The sequence below is a fragment of the Oenanthe melanoleuca genome, chromosome 9 (genome assembly GCF_029582105.1).
Source record: "Oenanthe melanoleuca isolate GR-GAL-2019-014 chromosome 9, OMel1.0, whole genome shotgun sequence".
In the NCBI taxonomy this organism is placed as follows: domain Eukaryota; kingdom Metazoa; phylum Chordata; class Aves; order Passeriformes; family Muscicapidae; genus Oenanthe; species Oenanthe melanoleuca.
In genome coordinates this window covers 20,959,823-20,975,087 of record NC_079343.1, presented here as the reverse complement: position 1 = coordinate 20,975,087, position 15,265 = coordinate 20,959,823, and the positions used below count along the sequence as shown (strand labels likewise).

The window sequence follows — 15,265 nt, the reverse complement described above, 5'->3', positions numbered from 1 at the left end:
GTTTGGCTCTTCAGAGCTTTCCCACAAGTCATATTTCTAGAGCCTCTGTTGCTCTTCTCAAAGCTGCAATGAAATAAAGTGATAGTTTTCATTTTCAAAATAAAAAAGATAACCTGATTCTTGGCATCTGTTTGAATAAAACTGATTTGATGTCCAATCTGACTTAAACAGATCAGAAATGAATGTACCAAAGATAAGGCAAATAGTTTATATTTAATCACAGTCTAATTTGCCTGTCAGTGTAAAGTCTACTACAAATCAAGACAGCAAGTAAGGAAGGCTTATCTCCACAAACTTGCTGCCAATTTTTTGTCTCTACAAAATAAAAAATGCACTTCTCACTCACAGCAGAAAGAGAAGTACCTGGAGGAGGATGCATGGAATAGTTTCAAAAATCTTGTTCTGCTTCCGTGTTTCAGAAAACAAAAGGTAAAAAGCCATTTGATGGGATCTCACAGAGATGAGAGCAGAAACACTAATTTACATCTTGTGTTCTTTAACCAGGAAACAGTCTGTTCAGTTCAGCCAACATTTCCTTGCTCTGATGGGTATCTATGCAAACACAGAGCTGATCTGACGTATTTCAGTCAGTTCTGGTAACAACAGATATTTACTTTTGATCATTTGCTTTTGCCACCTCTCCAGCACCTTCCTGTGCAGCTTTGAAAGAGCTTCCAAACTCCCTCTATGCTACACCCCAGAAAAGGACAAAACAAAGACAATGTACCAAGTTAGCTCTTCCACACAGCTAGAGCAGGGACGGCAAAAAACTGCCCAAAAAGCTGAACTTGTCACAAAGCTTAGTTTAATTTGACAATCATCATAAGGCATCCATGTAAATGAAAAATTCCCACCAGGGTCACAAACGTTCTCCCACTAAATAAAATGTGTTAAAACAGAGGCTCGTGATTCCAAAAAATGCTAGTGGTTCCTGGTCTTGAGCAGGCTGCTGCTGCTGGCAGTGGGGTCCAGGAGACAGCACCAACAGCGGCAACTCCGGAAGTGTAAAGTCAGCTTGTACAAATCTCTTTCAATAGAACAACAAATGAAAAGGAAAGAGATTTGTGTAGAAAACATCATTCTCCATCCTTTCTGGGAAAACAAAACAGAATTTAAAAGATAATCCCATTCAAGGAGCAAAGAGCAGAGCTTGGAGTTCTGAAGCCCAAAAATGCTGATGGCCCATTTTTAAAACTAATGAAGCACTACAGAGGCCTGAGTTTATTATTGCTTTATCCCAGTTCAGCCCAGGCTAAGGCTATGGTGAAGTCCAAATTAATTTAAAGCCAGAAAATGCAGATTCAGTAACAGCACCTAAGTCCCCATCCACACATGGGTGTAAACAGATACTTTTGGTGAAGGAAAAAAAACCCTCCCAAATTTCCTCCTCTTCCTGTCTATGCAGATCCCCATAGCAGAGCTAAAATTTGCCCTGAAGCATATAACAATTCCTCTCTCGTATCTCTGTTAGCTGAGCTTTTTCCAAATGTTTTGCCTTTTGTTCATAGTATCCTGGTGGTGCATCAGCTCAGAGATGCCTTGTGGGAGCTCATAGAGAGCACATGCGTACCCACATGTTCAAAAGTTTGTGGCACAGAGTCTAAGAACCATCGCCTGTACTCTGCAATACCTCAGGACACTTTGCCCTCTGCTTCCTGAGACCAAACAGCACAGAGAGAAGACAGTGTCTTCCCATCCTGCATGGCTGGCCAGTGATCCAGAGAAACAGCATGCCAGGGAAATGAAATGGCACCTTATTCCCACCATAAGTCAGAAAACAGACTTGGGTAAAGCCGGACTTAAAAGTTTCACATGAAGAAAGATGGTGCTTCCTCAGACTATTGTATGACAGGGCAACTGTTATTCAGACAAACGTTATTCAAGGTGGTAAAATCATAGTAATCATAGTGGTAAAATCATGGATAATTTCATGGCTGATTTACAGGCCAAGGTATGCTGGGGATCTTAAAAAAATTACAGGTCATGTTAATTCCTCCAAAAGGACAGAACAGGAGACACACAGGGTGCATCTGACGCATGTGCCACACATCCTGACACACTAGCAAAAGTTGCAGCTAGACTTGTCAAAACAGTTAAAAAGATTTAGGCATCTAGCTAGTACCAGAACTGATGGTATTTGGGAACCTAATTTTAACTTTTTTGAAAATTCAAGCCTACACATTTTTTTATTGCTTGTCCCATCGAGTGCAAAGGGAAAACTGAGAGTAGGGTTAACTACAGAAGGATTTCAAATCCATCATAATGTTCCCCTGTTCTTTTTTATATATCTTTTAATATATATAAAAAGCATTATTATTATTATTATTTAGCCACCTATGGGCAGGGGGGAACAGGAGCTATTTAAAATTAGTTTCTCATTTAAGCATTAGCCTCCTTCCTCCCAAATCACAATACCTCTGTCACAGGAAGGAGCATAACATGAAAACATGTTTGCTGCCACTAACAATTCCTGAGTCTCTCCTTTGCAGAACTTTAGCCCAAATATTAGGACAATGACAGCTTGACACATACACACACCCCAGCAACATACACGCAGCAAATAGGACATGCCTCAGTGGCCTCAGACAAAAAAAAAGGAAAAAAAATAATAAGGAAAAGACCCCCCCTCTACCCCCACCCCCCCAAACAACAAATTCAGAGAAACCATCCAGAAGAGCCTCAGGAAAGGGAACTATCCACTTTCCATGGAGAATCAACAGCCCAGGAGTCCCTGCCCAGTAAAAACTGAATCAAAATATTCATCACACAGCTGGCGGAGATCTCTGAAACCTGGCAGTATCACATGCTGGTAACTTGAAGGCACATTTGCGTTGTGTTTTGGGAGAGAAATCCAGTTACAACACACTGCAGCTGCAAGGCTGAAGGAAAGGAGGCAACACTTGGTATCTTTCCTCTGTTCCTGTCCCCATTTTCAAGCTTTGTGGCTGGCATGAACTGGTGATCTAAGCAGACACGTTGACATCCCTGAGTGAAATGGCACCATTTGTGGCCTCTGAGACTTTGTCCTCAAGCACCATTGCTGGTGTGTCTGTAGTGACTGCTGTAGTGTCTATGGCAGGAAGTGGATTCAAGCCCTGGGATAAGATCTGTTGGATCGTTTTCCGCAAATTGGGGTGCAGCTGGTTCTGGGTCTGGTAAAAAATTTCTAAGGCAAAAGACTTGAGGGTGCCAGTGCAAAGGTCCTCGTAAAGTGGAATTGTGTACATCCGAGACATCTACAGAAAAGGAAAACAAGATAAAAACACTACAATAAAAGTCAAGAAGTTCAGCTCTTCTACAGCTACACTCCAACAGCCCTGAGTAACTTCAGACTAGAGACAAGCAACATGTTTCTTCAAAAGACAGATGAGTCTATTCTAAGTCTGATGCAAGTATTTTTATGAATGGTAATAAAAAAAAATTCTGCTCTCTGAGACTGAGCTACACCCACAAATAACAAAACTATTTTTAAAGGCCAAATAGAAGAGGCCACACTGAACACATGCATTAACCTTTTGCTCCTGCACAATAACAACTAGTAAAAAGAACTCGATGAGCCCTAACCTTGCTTGAAGTGTAAATATTCAAACAATCACATGATTTAGTAGTGTCAAAACTTGTCTGGAAAAGCCAGGGTTGCTACAAAGCAATATATAAAATGCATGGGGCAGAGCTGGAACAAGGGTATTGAGTCAGGCTAGAAAAGCAGAGATTATCTGTAGGCATTTGAAATTACATCTGCCCATTCCTCCCCACCGCTAGCAGGTGAGCCATGCTCAGCCCCTTCGCAACACACCTGGGCTACACTTGGCCAGGAAGCAGAGGTTCCAAGGTCTTTCACGTCGCATGTCTCATGCACATGTCTCATGCACTGAGAGGTGCAGTGATTTTAATCCAGCAGTTAGTACCTGGTTTTCCAAGAAGCGACGGACTTTGTAAAGGTCTGGATAATAGTCATTTCGGACTACAATCTGCAACCAGCGGATACGGATTTCTGCATTCATGGAGTCCAGCTGAGAGGAGTAACATTCCGAGAGCTTTTTTATCACCTCTGAAAAGAGCACATACACAGAGAAAGATCTATGAACTAATTTGTCAATTTTGAGGGTCATTGCATTATAACAATTCATAAAATCATAGAATCATAAAATCCACTGGGATGAGAAAAACTTTGGAAGATCACCTTTTTCAATTCCTCTGCCATGGCCTGGGACATCAACCTGACTTTACAAGAATTATAAAGCCAACCAGAGGCAGGGATCTTTAGAATTCAATCAATTATTCCAGGGATAATTTTCTATTATCCTGGTAAGAGCTCTCACCATGTGGCAGTGGTGATCCATCCAGCAATCTGTCCAGGAAAAGCACAGTTTGGAAGGTTCTCCATTTAGTGAGGTCAACACTGCTGGCAGCAGCAACAGAGTCCAGAGGCTCTGTGGTCCAGAGTTTGAAGAGTGTCTCCACTGGTCTGGTCAGACTGGATCCCTGAGATAAGTCTGGCTCAGCTAACGGAGGTCCTGTAGCATTGAGCCAACGTTCAAACTCCAGTCCTGGAATAAGGAGCACCAAAAATGTGGAGCAGAGATCTCTGCAGGTGGCTTGGCTGCCTCAAAGTTCAGGACCACTTCTAGCACAGTTAAGAGTGGTTCTAACAGCAACCAATAGTTACAGTGACACAATAGTCTTAGCAGCCTCATTGGGATAGCCTATGGAACACCTGGAAGAGTGCCAGCAACACCTCTCCAAACCTCACTGTGAGTTTTCTAGAACTCAACAGTACAGAAAGTACAAGAAACACACATGCCCTTAAGGTAGCCAGGCTGACAAGTACCTATGTTCAATTTATGCTCTAATATTTGCGTGCCTGCATTTCTCTCTCAGAATTTTGAGGAAGACTGGCAAATATGGAGAAAATCCACTTTATAAAATAAAAGGAGGTGAGATGGCTCACTAAACCCCTCCTATCCACCAGTAAACCCAAATAATTTATATTTATTTATGCAACTAATAACAAAAAAAAGTTTCTTCACAAGCAGCAGAGCCTGCTTTCCAGCTCTTCCTCTTGACCTTTTACCACCTCTGTACTTTCCTAACCCTTGGCAATACTTCCTGTTCCACACCATCTACACTAAAACTTCTATCTTCTGCACCCCCTGAATATTAGCCAGGTAAAAATTAGCAAATTCTGTGGTTAACTTGTTAGCCTACCAGCAGGCCAAATAAAACACAGAACACTGAGCTCATGCTGCAGCTTTTCCCACAGTAAACTCTTTCATGTACACCTCTCCACAGGCAGTTTCCTCTCCACAAAGCATGCAAGCACCCAGTATCCTTAAGAGCTGTACTCTGCTAGTCTGGTTTAAACTGACCTATGGGTTCAATAGCTTCTTGCAGGGATGGACACATGGCAGGATAACATGAGTCTCATTTCTTTAAGAAAGTGAGATAATAAGCACCTGGTAGGCCACAGACCTTCCACAAATCCACTAACAGCTACAAATAGGGAATACATGATAAAGTAAAACATTCTGGAAGAGATTTTATATGGGTAGGATCTTGGGGAAGTTACAGTTCTCAAAGCATGTTTTCTGTTATTAAAATAGATGACATTTCAAAGTTCATTTTCTCTGCATTTAAGCATGTGTAAATCTCACAAGCACTGATTATACTGGCTGCAGACTGAAAGGGGAGTTAATGAGAAAGTTAACCAAGAGACACTCAGCTAACTAATGCCAAAACTGTCAGCAATTTCAGAGGTTCTCATTCCCCAATACAGAGGCAGTAACCACAAATTCTGTCAAGAACACATAGTTGTTGCCGAATTATTCTGTTTGCCTTAGCATTTCCCTGTGTGTCGTCCAAGCCAAGCACAAAATTTACCATCCAGGTTTTCTACAGTATTTACAGCTAACTTAGTAAATCTCCTACCTGCTTTGCTCTCAACACATTGCTCTTTCAGCTCTGGAAAAAAATTCAGGAAGGAATCCAGAAGATCTTGAGCCACAACGCTGGTAAATTTATACTTCTCAATGTAGGCCTAAAATAGCAAAATGTTCAAATTATGATTAAGAGCAAGACAGCATCCTTTTGTAGAACCATTGCATGCCACAACAATAACAACAACAAAAAAATACAAACGTAAGAGTAGGAACAATTATTTGAAGGTTTAAAAAAAATTAAGAAAGATATTCTCCCTCCTCACCAAGTTAAATAAAGAAGCACCATAACAAGGAAAAAAATAGTAGCTGCAAATACATTGGCAGCATGTATTTCATTTCATAATCTCAATTTCCTTTTCCAGAACAAGGAATAGCTGATAATTTTCTATAGGTTTTGCAAGTGTGCTTTCAGGCACCGACCTGCCCCAATATAGTAACCCATACCATTTGTCACCCTGGTTAAAAAACTCTAAGTTAACACTTCTTAGTAGTGAATCAAGTCACATCTTTCCAGTCACAGGCAATCTGTGTTGGAACAGCTTCTAATTACTTGGAACATAGAACAAGAGATAACAAAAATATACTACTACACTGTATCTAACACCTCATAAGCTCAGAATCTCAGAAATCTTGTAGAAAGATTCATGTAGGTCAGCAGACACGCTCACAACATTTTCCACCTCTGACACACTTGTACTCAACTTTACCCTTAACAATTAGCCATAGTGAAAGAATCTGTGGGAAAAAAAACCTCAAACAACAACAATAAATAATTAGCTCTAAATCAAGACAAGACATATTTACACTCACTCTTAGGAAGGAGTCAAAGTGTCTGGGGTCTCCACAGAGCTGGGACAGGTAGTAAACAAAGCAGTAGCCTTTCTCATAGGTGAAGAGGTTCATTAAATTACTGGGATTTACACCTGAAAGGAGAAGACAACATGATAGGAAACTAATGAGGAGAGTGATTTCCAGCCTGAGTTATCCAGAGATCACTAAGGTGAGACATAGTGACTTAAAAAAAACTAAGCTTGTTGTCAGTACATTTAAGTTACTGAAGCAAATTAAATAGATGCAGTCCAAAGACACAGCCTGAAAATAATATATTTTTTTTTAAATCAATCATTGTAAGGTAAATAGTAACTCCCAATGGAATAAGTCACTTCAAACTAGAGGTCACTGAAAACAGATCTGGAACTTGAAAACAAATCCTTTTTTCTTTTTTTCAGTGCCAGGTTCTGGGAATCACCATACCACAAATTTTCAAAGATATCAATATCAGGTAATCACCACTTGCTCCTTTTTTGAGGCTTTCAACACATGCTTTTCCATTCCATTTGACTCCAATATCATCTCCACTTGCATTTTAGGTTGTTTATCATCTAGATACTTGAAGACTGTTTCAACCACCCAACTTTCACCCACCACAGAACTAGAGAACTACCAGTGAAGGAGACAGATGCAGTCATGCATCTGGCTCAGGGAATAACCAAACAGCCTCTGCACAGCTCAACTTAGAGCAAATACCTGTTTATCTGCGTGCTAAATACATACATACTTAGTTCTTACATGAACACATAAAGAGGAACATTGAATAGCAGAGGATTTTATATTATGTTTCCAAATATTTCCATTTTAAAATCCTTTATATTACATATTCAGAATTTCAAACCCACATAGCTTTCAAGGCAGATTTTCACATTCTTTCTACTCAATAAGTCTGTTCTTACACAGAACAATATCTATAAAGATGAGTTATTCCAACCTTGAAAAAAGCTTGAAAGCAAAGCTTCTTTGTTTATTTTTAGACTGGTTTACAAACCTGGGTTTTTTTGTATTTTTTCCATAAAGGACATGTAAATATTAGTCATTTTTTGTCAATATTTCATCATGGTGTATAATTTTGTGTAGAGCAGCTTCAGCCAAAAGCAATACCTGGCTCCAGTTTAACCTGAAGCTTGCTGACCGGGTTGTCTTCTCCAAGGAGCTTCATCTGTCTATGGAGAGCATCGAGGCGGAACGCAGTCTCCAAACAAGTGAAGGCAGCTCCTACCCCAGAAAGTAACTTGTTAGTTGTGGAAAAATGATCAGGAAAACCTAATCTGTGCAGGACTGGCACAGGAACAAAGTAAAAGCTGCTGCAGGTGCAAAAGACAGAACAGTGAGACAGAATCACAGTAATGTAATGGCAGAGAAACTTGAGTGCAGAACACTCTTGTAATTAATAATGGAAGTCAGAGCCTAGCCTAGCCCAGTGTACTCTGATCACACATCAGGCTACACTGAAAAACAAAACAGCATGAAAACTAGGCTAAAGTTTACATCCTTGACCTCATCTCATCAGTTCTTGCAAGATAAGGAGAGCAGCACTGAAAAAAGTATTGTACAGGTAACTTACAGGGGGCAAGCAAGTGCTACAAAAACATACTGTCACTGGTAACAATTCCATACTCAATGCCAAGGATATTACTAAGCAAATATCACCTCTTGAGTGGAAAGAGAAAAGGATTGGATTTGATTATTTTATTATAGATCCTGTGCATATTTTTTAAGTTTTTCCATCATCCTACTTGTTTTTTGCCCGAAGTATTTCACCTTCCTCTCATTAGGGCTTTTTACAGTTGTGAATGGGTAAGCTACTCCTGTTCTCCCTAACTGCAATGTAGAGCATTCCACGCTTTCAAACCAAAGCAGCTGTATTACACTGCCAAGTCAAGAGATCTTTCCTTTGCCCTTGCAGACATTAGAAGCTGCAGAAAATGGATTTTTAGATTCAGAAGATACTTAACATCCATAAGTATTAACATTTTAACCTTATTTGCTGAGTTTTTAACCTGAAGATAGGGTTTGTTACATAGATACAACCTCAGAGTCTCGATGTAACACCCAAATCCTACTGAGCCAAACGTAAATTAAGAACCAGGATACATTTAGTTAACAAGGGAACCTGTATGAGCAGAGAAAGAAGTGGACATGCTTCCCAGAGGAAAGCAAGAATTAGGATAACTAGCGTTAAGGGCAATTACATCAAGCTACAGAGAGGAGAATTAAGCAAGATCCAAGAGGAGTTGTAGTCAGTGGACTCACATTTCCCTAAACAATATCATTGCAAAGATGCCTGTTTACTACCAACAGAAGATACTCTAGAACTTATGTCAGAAATGGTAAGATTTAGATCAGAGGTTTGTCTTGGAAACAAAATAGAATGGAGAAAGAGCTTACTAAAGAATTGCACAGGGATAGACATTTTTCAGTTTCCCAGCAAATGCTCCTTGAAACAACCAGCTATAGAGACCAGACCAAAATCAGCAAGGATTTTGTTCTATGTTGGATAGAATAGACTAAAATGATGAACAGGTTGATATCACCTATTCACATTACTGCCATGTATATTGTGACTTAGGACAGTACTACCCACTGAGAACTACTCAACATAAAACAGCTTCCAAAGATACATAATATGCATTGTAGCATCTCCATAGATGCTCAGAGCACTTAATTGCCTAAACTTGTCATCAGCTCATGTCCAAAAACAATGTACATAAATAAAAACAAATGCTTTCTTCTAAACATTTTTGCTGCCAAGATTTCTAGGAACTTTTCTAAGATTGTTTACAATGACGAAAACACATGGAACTGGCTTTTAAGAACATAACTGGACAAACTAGAAAAGCATACATTCCCATTATTCACTTCAACAACAAGCCAATTAAACTTAAAAGCAAGAGGAATAATCTACTACTTATGTATTCTAAAGACAGCACCAAAAAACTGACCTGTGAAATTCACTGACACAAGCAAAGGCAGGGCTTACAATCCTGCAGGAAGCCTCCAGCACATAAACAGCTACATAAATCTGTGATTTTTTTTAGTGCTTCTGCCATCATTCTTTTTAACAATAGGTAGCTACTGACTGATCAGAATTAAAAGGGCACGAGTTCAGAGGACAGTTATTTCATAATATAACTGTGATGAGATTTCTTACATCTTTCTCTGACATATCAACACCTCCTGGTACCCAACAGTAGTTCCAAGTCCCCACAGCATTATGCTAACACTCCTCACTCAAAGCCCCTGGTTCCATATCAGGTAATGAGCCCACTGAAAAATGTCAAACTCTAAATACGCAGGATGTTCAACACAAAGTTTGGGGCTGTGTGTGGGTGTGCATTCCAGAAATAAAACAAAACCTAAATGAAAACCAGCTCCCTACTGATTTCTGAGCTTCCAAGGCAATCCCCTAAGCAGGCAGCTGTGAGCTGTGGTGAGGAGCAGCACAGGGAGAGGTTTCTGCAGCTGTACCATAGGTCTCGGTGGTGATCCGGCGCTGCGCGTAGGTGGCCAGGCCCTCGCTCAGCCACATCTCCTCCCACGTGGCGTTGGTGACCGCGTTCCCAAACCAGCTGTGGGCAACTTCGTGGATGACATCAATGATCAAAAACTCATCACTCTCCAGAATGGAAGAGATGATGAAGGTCAGGCATGGGTTTTCCATGGCAACAATAGGGAAGGATGGAGGAAGAAAAACGATGTCATATCTAAAATTAGGGAGAGGAGAAATGAGATGAGTAAATTGCAGCTAGAAAACACACAGTAACATTTTTCCTTCCAGAAGACATAGTAACATTTTCCTTCCTTTAGGGAAAGCTCACTCTTCTGAAACCTTCTTGTGCCTTCAGGAACAAACTTTCTAGACCGGTGGTGCCTAATTCTTCTGATCAGAGGATCACAATTTATTTTGTTGGCCAAGGACTTGCTTAAGTTTGGACTTAGACTTTACAGTCTTTTGATGTGCAGTGGATGCAGCACATCCCAGAAGCACTGTGCTCCCTGCACAACAAAAATTCCTCACAAGTCGTGTATCTGGGATCCACAAAAACTGTTTACACTATGAACAGTAGTGTAACACAGTGTTGAGTCTCCAGAGCATCCCAGGAAAGAGAGAGGCTAGGAAGCTGTCAATGAATGAACTGATTTCTTACACGTGCAGTGTCAGCAAAATAACTTTTATCTGTCTGTTTCAGAACACAACAATAATATTTGTTTTGTAAATTTCAGTACCAGTGATCAGCACTGGCACACTGGGCCATGTTCTCAGATTATTTCAAGCAGTATTTTATAAATCAACAGCAAGGCAATCTTCCTGTTTACCTTTAGCAAAGAAATATAGGAAACCTTTGTAAATATTTTCACCCATCCAAAGAGTGAAAATATTCTCTCAAAACCACTCTTTTTTAATACATAGTCAAGCCATTCAAGAACTATTAATGTTGGTTTGGGGGACCTGAATTCCCAATGAGTCTGTACTGAGATTTTCAGTATTCTCAGGCATGCCACCATAAATGCAGAAATAAATGAGATAAACAAAACAATCATACATTTTAAATGGTGTCTGGCCCAGTGCTGGACTTACATTACAAAACACTGTAGTATGAAAAACCTCATTCCTCAGGAAAGTTCCATTGTTTAGAAACCTCCTGTTCTGCCCTGTAAACCAGCTAAAACACCTCCATACCTCCATAGTCCTCCCTGCCACTTGTGGAGACAAAACTCCAGAGTCTGTTTTCAACTACTACAATGCTGCCAGTTGAATTGCTAGTTTGCCCTGCTATAGCGAGAAAGTATGATCATTTCTCAACACTGTTTTATTTTGTTCCCATTGCACATTCCCAGGAGACTGATTAAACTCACCTTCCCCATATATAGGGGCCATACAGACTCTCTGCAGCAGTCAACCAGCGTTCAACAATGCCAGAAAGCTTGCTGATGGCTGTTGGCAGCAGGCAAGGCTCTGCCCACACTCTGCTCCTGTCAGAAAACAGAAAACATCAGGTGATACTTCAGCAAACTGAATTATCTCTTAGGAAAAAAAAAATAGCCTGACTGCTTACCATACTTCCATGTATGGCAACAGAGCAAGGAGACCTCCCATCAGACCTGGGCCCTCCTAGCCTAACGCTCCATAGAGCATGGCAAGAAGTAACCAAAAATCCCTTCAACAAGGCAACTAGAAAGCAGCTGTTATGACTTCAGGGAACAGTAGGCAACTTTTATGAAAGAGGAACACATCTTTGCCAGTGCAGCGCCATGAATTTCTTTATACCCAACTACACTTCAAACTCTCTCTGTGCTCACAGGTCAGGAACCCAACTGCTCCCTTATCAATGATTCAATATCTTCACTACTTTACAGTATGAAGCACTGTACAGAGACATAAAACGCAGAATGAACTCACTGCAAATCTTACCTTGGACCTATGTCTGCATGTATAAGGTCTCCAGCCACCAAGGCCACTAGGTAGGCAGGAACTGGATATTCCATGTAAAATTGATAAACACCTTCCTCTTCTAGGTAGGAGCTCTGGGTGGCACTCATCAACACCTGTATGCCTGCTGGAGCCTGGAAGACCAACATCATACAGATCAACTCACCAGATAATCACAGATGAATGACTGAACTGCAGATTTTTGATTCATTTTCATCTATGCCTGATGATGTACATTACAAACAATCATTTACATAACAAAAAATGTAAGATTTTTGTGAGGTTTTTATACCACAATCTGCCCATACATGAAAACATACCAACCAAAGATATTATTCCTCCTATGTGCCAGCTGTCCCAAAAGCACCCACATATTATTTCCTCTATATAAAATGCAACATTATTCGATGCAGATTACAAACGACTTCAGCTTTTTACTTCCAAAAATTGGTACAATACAGCTGAGTATTATCATCAATAACCATTACTGGAAGGGACCAACCAAATTCTCTCTCATATTTGTGTTTCACAATTACTCTTTCAGCATTAAGTAGAAGGAAGGCGAGACCCAAGAGTGGTAGGCAACCTTTGTGGTACTACCCTAATTCTGGCCCAAGAACCAGAACTAAACCTAAAAAATTCAGTATTCTTTATAACACTGAACCACAGTATTTTTACCAGGTGTAAACTGCTAAAAATAGCTGAAGTAACTATGCATTCACAGATTAACAGTAACTAAGAGTTCCATGAACCATTCCCAGGCACCCCTTACCTTGACAGTAGCTGAATAGGTGCATTTCACTGCAGGGGTGTCAAAGCAGGGGAAGAAGGAGCGGTTACACACCGAGTGTCCCTGTGTGAAGACAAAGGGCTTGGCATTGCCGTATGTCAGCTCTGGATCCAGCCACCAGATCTGTTGAAACACGATGGGAAGAAGAGGTGAGGGAAAAAAAGAACATGACAAGGATGAACTGCCAAAAACAAAACGTGAAATCAAGAGGATTGTGGGGGAGAAGCACCACCTCAGCTGTTCAGCTCCCCAGATGAACACCTAGCACAGGGCACATTTCCATCTATAACAATACTTTTTTCTACTCCAGTTTATTTGCTGGGAATGCTCAGAAAAAATTCTTACTTTTTGAACACTGAGTGGTGACATGTAACATAGTGACTTCCAACTACTCACTATTTCTGTTGTATCAATTTGCTTGGTTAATAAACCCCTAACAAACATCCAAACAACCTTCTTCTCAAAGGGAGTACTCTGGACATCTCCATGTTTATAACTCAATATGAACAGGAATAGAAGGGGTGAGGTAACATAAACTGAAAAGAAAAAAAAAAAAAACAAAACAAACCACCCAAAACAAACCCAAATCCACAATTCCCTGAAGCTGAACAGTGTACACAACATTATCTGTGACCCTGACACTGCCCTCCTGGCTAAAGCATCAAACATTTTGACACTATGCAAAAAAGTCGGTATAAGTAAGAAACATCTGGTCAAGGACACTGAAGGCCCCTTTTTACAGAATGGATAAGGAGATTCTGGGTGGTCACAAAAGAAAAGCCAACAAAACACACCACTGAGCACGTCAATTTTCAGTACCAAACAGCAAATAAATCATAAGTCAGACCCTCAGCAAATAATTAAAACAGATTAAGAATAATAAGAAAAAGTCCAATTATTTGCCTTTTGCTCTTTCTGTTTCAAAAGTTTGTGCTTTCACATGCTCCCTGCCTCCAACTTTGAAGTGTAGGAGCAATTTTGAATAAGGATTTCCTTGTAACCCTAGAACTCTGGAGCTGAACTTTGATGGAAAATATAAAATATTGTGAAATTTGCAATAAAATTGGAACCGCTAGAAGTCTTGGAAACAGTCAAGCCCAAGGAATAAAACTTCTGAGTCTGCTGAACTCTTAGATCAAAGCAACCAATAAATCTAAGATCAGGGAACAGCAGTTAGTGCAAATACTAGCTCAGTTCTGGTCCTCAAGGGGTAGGAATGAAACACAGAAGAGAAGTCTGGGTATGAAGTCTGTTCATGTTTTAACAACATATTACAACACTGTCTCCTAGCTAATTTTTGGAAGTTAAAGTTTTTTCTCTCTCTATCTGTCCTATAAGGTTACTTTTTGATATCTTCTTCCCTTGCCTTTAGGCCTTTTCCCTCAGATGCCAGTGTGCTCCTCTCCCAAATCATCCACTGCAGCAGCACCCCCAGGGATCAGTGAAAGGTGAGGACAGGAAACACACAGTCAGCAGCTTTCAGTTATTCCCATGGAGTCTCACACTTCTGCTGGCAAATGTTTGGGGTTTTTTAGGCGGGAGAAATTACAAAAGTAAAACCCTTTATGAAGAAGTAAAATTAATCTCTTGAAATTTGTTTTAAGATTATCCTCTTCTATTTTAAGACTGTAGGGCCAGTAACAAGCTTAAAGCAGGACTTCTGAGGACCCCTTTCTGTTTACATCCATGTGCAGCATTTCAGTGTAGCACTGCCCACAGCCCTGGGTCACAGCCCAGGGGCACCTACATAGTTACAGATTTCTGCTACATTTCTCATGGACACCTGCTTTTCACACAATGAGTATCATTTCTGCAATGCCACGTTATGGAACTGGAGACAGCTGTTCTAGAAGGCATTTGAGGACATATGTCTCATTACCCACAAATAACTAGTAACTTCCACCCAGAACACATATTTACAAAAATATGAAGGTAATGTATTTTAATACAGGGTAGTAGTTTTCTAATAATTCAGGGAAGAGGCTCAGAAATTAAATTTCACAGATCTGCCCCAATGCCTTTTAAAAACACTCCTCTGATCAGTGGCTTTGTGCTTGTATCACAGTCTGAATTCCAATCTGTATCAGCTGGCCCTGATGAAGAGACTCATCTTCAAAATAATTATTTCCTTTGCTTTTTGAGAGACAGAAGAGGCTAACAAAGAAAACAGAGAGATAAGGCACCACCACACCTAAGTTGCAACACTTGAGTAGGAAGGAAAAAGGGCTGACAGACGACGCCTTTACAGCAGAGAGATAAGGGGAAGTTCTC

At 40.3% G+C, this 15,265-nt stretch overlaps 1 protein-coding gene across 5 annotated transcripts in view; it reads right to left on the bottom strand.

Moving 5' to 3' along the window:
- Nucleotides 1-788: 788 nt before the first annotated feature.
- Nucleotides 789-15,265, bottom strand: part of ABCC5 (ATP binding cassette subfamily C member 5) — a 66,129-nt gene continuing 51,652 nt past the window's right edge. For all 5 annotated transcript variants that reach the window (XM_056499342.1, XM_056499341.1, XM_056499344.1 and 2 more), the window contains 10 exons: nt 12,977-13,117; nt 12,187-12,338; nt 11,631-11,747; nt 10,242-10,477; nt 7,875-7,988; nt 6,750-6,862; nt 5,929-6,037; nt 4,323-4,550; nt 3,909-4,051; nt 789-3,236 (listed from right to left, as the gene is read on the bottom strand). In XM_056499342.1, the coding sequence (XP_056355317.1) occupies nt 2,964-3,236; nt 3,909-4,051; nt 4,323-4,550; nt 5,929-6,037; nt 6,750-6,862; nt 7,875-7,988; nt 10,242-10,477; nt 11,631-11,747; nt 12,187-12,338; nt 12,977-13,117 (1,626 nt within the window). In that variant the 3' untranslated portion in view covers nt 789-2,963. The remainder of the gene's footprint in view (nt 3,237-3,908; nt 4,052-4,322; nt 4,551-5,928; nt 6,038-6,749; nt 6,863-7,874; nt 7,989-10,241; nt 10,478-11,630; nt 11,748-12,186; nt 12,339-12,976; nt 13,118-15,265) is intronic.